The sequence below is a fragment of the Eptatretus burgeri genome, chromosome 17, assembly GCF_056783735.1.
Source record: "Eptatretus burgeri isolate ZD-2024b chromosome 17, Ebu_testis_v1, whole genome shotgun sequence".
In the NCBI taxonomy this organism is placed as follows: Eukaryota; Metazoa; Chordata; class Myxini; order Myxiniformes; family Myxinidae; genus Eptatretus; species Eptatretus burgeri.
The window spans coordinates 55,711,618-55,719,173 of record NC_140977.1 but is presented as its reverse complement, the minus strand read 5'-3'; the positions used below and the strand labels follow the sequence as shown (position 1 = coordinate 55,719,173).

Sequence of the window (7,556 nt, the reverse complement as noted above, 5' to 3'; positions counted from 1 at the left end):
GGTGTTCGAGGAGATTGAGGTCCAAGTTCTGCTGAGATGGCTCACATTGAGATCTCCCTTGGAGACTTGGGAGGTGGACGGATGAATTCGACATTGATGGCTCACAATGGGAGACCTGCCTTGGACACTCAGTGGGAGGAAGGGGAGGGAGGTGGAGGGATGAATTCTGCATTGATGGCTCAGGGTGGAGGAGTGGTGCACTGAACACGTGAGAAGCAGTCCTGCAAGATTATGACAAGACACCGGATGTGGTTTCACACACAGGCTCGGAGGAACGGAGTGAAAAATGAGACAGAGGTGAGGGAATGGAAAAAGTTTCGAGAGAGGAAAGAAATATTATAAATGTTTGGAATACGAGGAAAACAGAGAGGTTAGTGTGAGGAAAGGAGAGAACAAATTTAAATAGTTAACAGTGGAGTCCTACTTTCACATAACTGCATGGTCATGACGCAAATACATGAAATTAAAAGTATGAAACAAATTCACAAGATGTCATGAAAACAACATGGGAAGAATAGTGCAGGTTGCAGTTGATCACAAATCCGGAAAGTATCTCTGGTTTTGGAACTTGTTCTCTCGAAGCAGAAAGGAGTGGATCTGTACGTACAAGAACCTGGAGGCAGGAATTTATTTTGCCGTGTGGCACTCCATTTTAAGAACATCTGTGGGATTTGGAAAGGTGAGATCTGTCAGGAGCTCAATGGTCTGTGGACCTTAGAATGGCTTTCGCTCCACAGAAAAGGTCCACATATCCGACAAATATTGCACATGCCTTGGTCTCAGCCCATGGAAGACCTTTTCCAGTGAATAGCACACCACAGAACAAATTCCAACCTCCTCATTCGTGCTACGTTACCTCCCATCCACATCTTTCGTCTGGAGCACACAACTGCTGCGCAGTCACAAATGCGCAGTCACAAAACTGCACCAACAGTCGGCCGAAGCTGCACAATAATGTCCACTACTTGCAGCAACACTGGCGTGCAATGGTACAGGCAGACATCTGGTAATGGTTGCATTAATGGGTAACATGTAGCCTCATCTATAGATGACGTGCCACACGCCCTCGTTCGATGACTGCTCCAGACCGAGTGCAACATAGTTGTGCTTCAAGGAATTTATGACCACCTGGAATGTGGTCCGCGCCTTCTCATTATGGCTAAAGTACCGATCCTGACGCAGCAACGTCCACCTCACACACTTGGGAAGCAGAAGCAGAAGGACGTCAGTGGGATGGTTGAACACGATAGGCCTTCACAGACTTGGTGGCGAATATCTGTGAAATGTTTTTGCTCTTGCACGAAACAGTCAGAAAGATCGAAAAATGTTCCATCAGATTCAGATTATGGGACAAAATCAGAATTAAAAATTTAACTTAACTCCCAAATATTCAATGATAATTATGTAAAGAAACAAATAACAACTTATCAGAGAAGGAAGGGTTCAGTTTGGTGTTTCAGTCTTGCAACCTTCATCTTCATGTGAAAACAAACCATGACAGAATCCCACACCCTTCCAAACAAGCAGGGATAAACAAGCTGACAATCGGTGCACTTTCACATGAAACACTTGCTTTGTACCACCGTTCGGTCAGGTATATCACACCTGGCAAGTACAGCAAACGTGATACTGGACGAAAGCCACGCTTCGGTCAAAACGTGTAAGTGAGCCAGTCTTCTCCAAGAGCCCGATCGAGTTGGCATTTCCTTTCTTATGCATTTCCTATCGTGTCTCCGGTGCAGACATCGGTACATTAAAGAAAAGATGGACAAATGGATCTGGTGCGTGGGATTCAAACCTGGGACCACTGCATAAGTTTGGAAGCCATAGTACACAGGAAATTACCATCATCAGTACCTATTTTAGAGAAAGTATCATTTCTCCCAACTCCAGGATATTTTTCACAGGTGACATTATGATCCAAGGTTATCATCCTCAACATTTACAAATGTGGACGCCTCAACACATTGTTCCTCTTTCACAACGCCCCCCCTCTTTCCACCCCCAACTCCCCATTTGGCCAAAACGTGCAACAAAAATAGTTTATCACAAAAGACAAGTTCATCAAGTAAAACTTTTTAATAGCAAAATCTATTCACACGTTGAATTGTGTTGCAGAACCTAAGATGTAGTGTTTATTTACTCTTCTAACATCCCACCCACCCTGATCATCTCCTCCTCTTGCACCTCCCCCTCTTACCCCACCTGGGCAATGACCAAGGCAGAAAGCAGACAACAAGCTCCCAGAGACTTCAGAAGAGGGGAGGGAGGGGGGCAAGAGAGCAATCCCATTTAGGAAATCTGTACTAACTTACATACAATACATCAGTATAAAAACCAAAGTTAAAATGACCACAACTGGAAGTCAGATGCAGCGGCGTAAGCTGGTTCAAAGTGAAAACATAACGAGCTTCCGGTCCCTCCCAATCAGCTTGTCCTTTCGAATACATTGGTGTTCCTTCATTACAGCAGCGGGGACAAGCACAGCAAAAATATTGGCCTGCTGGAACGCCCGCACAATAAGGCAGCATCAGCAAGCATTACCATCATCGAGCCTCGGTGAGAACGGGGCAGTAAGAGCTGGCACTTTCAGCCGAGCAAGAAAACCTGGAAGAGGAGTCAAGGCAAATGTGTTCGGTGCAAACTGAGATTGCACACTTTACAAAGCCAGTACCACAGTCGGTGGAGCTGCGTGCGCCAGTCAAGTGACTTCAAAATAAACAGTTCCCGAACAGCCGTTTTGGACTTCAGGCATCGGCAAGACAAAACAAAAAGTTAATACGAGACTTTAGTAGTAATGGAGGAGGCGGGGGAGTAGCTTGGAAGGCAGAAAACGGAGAAGCTCACACAGTGGATAGTTTGGTTAAGGAAGGACAAAAAAAGAGGAGGTTTGAGGAAGAAAAATATAGGTGAACAGGAATTGGCTGATATTATATTAGCTTGTATAGCAATGTGCAGAGGACGCTTCCTTGCCGTGCATCATGGCACGACCGGGTCCTCAAAGAGTGCATAGCACACAAGGTGGACCATTAACCTGGACTGAACAGAACAGGATCTTCTTCATATTCAAAAATGTTTCAACATCATGATGTCCACATCAAGTTGCACTTTGTCTGCTCACAATTGTGATGGACAAAAGCTCGGCCGGGTTCCAGCCTTCTCCCAGGTAAACAAACTACTTAAAAGTTATTTCCAGTTAGTCTTGGACGAAATATTCACTCGACAAGGCCCTTGTTGAACGACGGCACATGGGTGAGGAAGCCAGATTCGGCTCTGACAGAAATGGCTGAGGCAGCTCCCGCCTTTCTGATATACCCACATGGCATCCCAGCACACTCTACACTCATCCTGTTAGGATACGTGTCAGTCTGCCTGTTGGTAAAAAGACACCAAGGGGTAGCTCAACCATCATCTAAATGCACGTTTCTCTACTTCATTTGCTTGCAAGCTCAGAAAAGCGCCATTCAAGTCCAGCTCGGCACATCTCCAACAACCGAGGATCGAACGCAGACCTCGATCTGGGGCTACGCTAAGCCACGAGTGCGGTGTGACACGACACCGACTGCTCCATGGTCAGGAGAAGAATGAATGACCTCAAGACACCGCCCAAAGTGAAGTGCATTTGGCACGTCATTGATGTCCATGTCCTTGCTCCATGTGACAATGTGGCCTCGCATTCCACCCTCCACCAGAGCTTGTAGACGGGAGCCTACGGTTGGTTCTCAGAGGTTGGTTCGGGGGACTGGGCCCAGGCTCAGAGGTGGATGCATTGGGAACCTCGTGGCCACAGTCTGTACTTTGTGGAAGGGCTAGATGGGGAAGGGGAAAAAGAAAATCAATGCATGAATAATAATAATAATACTATTCCTTTCGCGCCATAAGGTGCATAGGGCTGCTGAGGCAGATTCTTTGGCAAGGAGTACAGTCCTGGATGAGTTGCCACTCTGCCACAGGTTACCACAAATGGTTATTACCCTCGTAAGCTGGTACTCATTTTGCCGACCACAGAAGGATCACAGGCTGAGTCTTCAACACCTGACAGGGGCTCAAACTCAGGACCCTAAGATCCCAAGCCAGGCACCCTAACTGCTAAGCCAACACCAGGCTGATGAATAATTATAATATCTAATTATATAATGTAACTTGCAGGATGAAATGAGGATTCATTTTATTTTATTTTAAATTCAGTCAAAGTTCAACTGACACGAAGGTACAAGAAAAGGATCAACAGGTAGGGAGTTTGTTTGAAATAATATTGAGACTCAGAGTTGAAGTTTTGCATAACGAGGATAAAGAGCAGACACAGGTGGTAAGTGCTGGCGAGATGAGAGTCAAGGTACGAAGGAGGAGCAGGTGAGGGAGTGTGTGAGCGGTGTCAGAAAACAATAAGGAAGAGAGCCAGGGAAGAAGGCAGGGTGGCAGTCCAGGCATGAAGGGAGGACAGGCAAAGGCCAGAGAGCAAAACAGAGTCCAGGCCATCAAATAATTGATGGAAATGGTTGGGGGTGTGGGGAGGGAAGACCATGAGGTATGCTGATATTAATTTGTCTGGAAAGGACAGGGGGTGTCGATGGGTAAATCAGTGGCAGATTAAACTCGAGCATTCATAGAACGCGTTACTCCATGCTCTCTTGAGAGACAAGGACATGGGTGGGGTCTACGAGCAGCAACTCCGACTTGTCATGATGACGTAAAATGTCCATAACATTTTGTCCAAGTACTGCGAAGCGGAAGGTTTTGAAAGTGCTAAAAAGGCGATTTGTGTTCTCCAGTATTCAAGCATATCATTCAATTTAAATAAAACTGATTTAAAAGGTGATTAAACCTCCTAAAATTTTCAGGAAGTTTACCGTTGTTGATTCAGCGACTTTCACACCACCTCACATACGTTACATGAGTTATTCGTACCTGTTGTTTGGGTCCTTTATGACATCCTTAAAAACAGGACTTTTCCTGTTTGGAATGCTTTTCACTTTAGTTTGACTGCCAGACAGCGTGAAACAATCATCTCACTCCTCTCTGCACATTCGCGGTTGCGGAAAATTCAGAGCCAAAGTACATACTGCTAAACTACAGGTTTATTTTTCCAATTCATGTTTCGATTTGTAATCAAAATATAACATTCAATTGAAGTTAAGTTGTTCCTTGATCATACACTGATGTTTGTAGACAGATAGAGAGACAAGTGAAATAATTAACTCCCTTTTCACTTTGTGTGTGCAGGATAATGTAGAAAACAAGAACTGCATTCTATGACGTCACGTCGTCGACTGATATGCTTCCACCCACATTACTGCATCATTATTCATACTTGTACCAAATTTAATTTAAATTCCTTTTGCTGTTCTGTAGTATCAGATTTATACCTGACATGTCATCTGATCTTTGGCCTCTTGACCCCAAAATCGAATCAGTTCATCTTTGCATCGCAATATATACATGTAATATGGAATAGGCAAAGCTGAGAAGCGAACGTAGAATTCTTCTTACATTCGCTTCTGACTTTACATAAAACTTGTTCACAACTGTATACTTGCCAACTATACCGTGGTACATGTAAGCGCCACACAGCTGATGATTTTGATGCAATTTCCGGTTACTTCCGCCTGGATTCGGGATCAGCGATCAAATAATGTAAATCACGATTAAAAAATATTTTTTGGTGATGCGGGAGATATCTTTATTAAAATTAACTTTGGGAAAAAATAATTGAATAAATAAATGAACGATCACTTCTGGTCAAGAATAAAAAAATTAAAAGTTCCGGAAAGAGTTTCAAAATCACTCCCCGTTATGTTAAATATTAAATAAACACTTCCTGTCATGAAAAAAATCACTTTTGGAAGTATAAAATTAACTTTGGGAAAATAATAATTGAATAAACAAACACTTCCGGTCATGATCTCCCGGCATGCATCATTCCCCATGACAAAAACCGGAAAAAAAACCAGAAACAAAACAAAAACGGAAGCAAAATGGTCATAGCCAACGACACGGATTCACAATTGCCAGGTAAGGGTATTGTGTTGTTTTTGTTGTTTCCTATTCTCACATGTGCATGCGTTAAGTAATATTCACAAGATAGAAATAAAACCCAATCGTGTTTATACACCGCACAGCGTTTAACAACAACCAGAAGCAAAACGTCTAAGCTTACGACACGGATTCCAAATAGCCAGGGCTATTGTGTTGTTGTTGTTGTTGTTTCCTATTCTCTCACGTGCACGCGTTAAGTATGAAGCTCACTGCGTTCGCTATCAAGTTTGGTCAAAATCCCATCACTGGTTCACAAGTTAGCACAGGAACAGAATTTCCACCTAACACGACCTCTGACCTTTGACCTCCTGGCCCCAAAATATAATCAGTTCATATTTACATCATCATGCATACCTGTATCAAATTTGGTCAAAATCCCATCACTGATTCACAAGTTAGTAGTTATTAGAATATTTTTTCCCAAACATGACCTCCAACCATTGACCTCTTGACCCCAATATCTAATCAGTTAATCTTTACATCAATATATATATATATATATATATATATATACATATATACACACACACACACACACACACACACACACACACACACACACACACACACACACACACACACACACACACACACACACACACACACACACACACACACACACACACACACACACACACGTACCAAGTTTGACTTTGATCCCCTCGGCCGTTCTTAAGTTATCGCAAGAACGAAAACCTATCACGGACGCATAGACAGATGGATGGACGGACGGACAAACGGCCAAACAGACAACCCAAAAACATAATGCCGACGGTGACTTTGTCGGCGGGGGCATAGACAGAACTAATGTTCCAGGTTTTGAGAGCAATAATAGAAATAGATTATTTTCCTCATGAAGAAATGTTACAGTGAGTGGAGCAGGAAAAAGATTTATGGAATAAGAAAGAACATTCAAGGAGACGGAGCAGTGTCAAATGCATGAAACAAGGACGATAGAATGTTGGGAAGTATCAGCAAAAGGATTGTATACAGGTATAAGGAATGGTACACAGGTATCGTAATGAGGCCTACGAGTCTCTCCTGCTGTTTTGATCAGCTTCTTAGCACAGGAGAGGGTCAATTTAGAGCAAGACCAATTATAGGATGAAGGTGTTAGTTTTGAGGGAAGATTAGTGAGACTCGGCCTTTTTACATAAGAAAAGAGATGGCATGAGGATATGATGGAAGAGGAGGTAAGGACATTTGACCTGTTCAGTGGACAATGACACAAGCACTTAAGAGGGTGCAAGAATAGAAAGATACAAGTGGTAGTGGTGACATGGCAAAAATAATTATTTGTTGGGGGGAATGAGATGGGGAGGTAGGGGAGGGAATTGGCTCGGTGGCAAGTGGTGTTAGTCATTTATATTTCTAATTCGATGCCACCAGACCAATGTTGGGCTGTGGATTAATGATGTGTGCACATGGTATGGAGAAGATGACTCATGGGAGAGAGGGTCAGAGTACAGAGGGAGAACCATCGGAAGAGAGGAGGTGAAAAAGTGAGGCCACCGGCCTGT

The 7,556-nt window shown here is 43.5% G+C and overlaps 1 protein-coding gene across 7 annotated transcripts in view; it reads right to left on the bottom strand.

Annotated features, from left to right (window-relative positions):
* Positions 1-2,064: 2,064 nt before the first annotated feature.
* Positions 2,065-7,556, bottom strand: part of LOC147010166 (uncharacterized) — a 99,097-nt gene continuing 93,605 nt past the window's right edge. For all 7 annotated transcript variants that reach the window (XM_085862510.1, XM_085862511.1, XM_085862514.1 and 4 more), the window contains one exon: positions 2,065-3,809. In XM_085862510.1, coding sequence (XP_085718636.1) covers positions 3,631-3,809 — 179 coding nt within the window. In that variant the 3' untranslated portion in view covers positions 2,065-3,630. The remainder of the gene's footprint in view (positions 3,810-7,556) is intronic.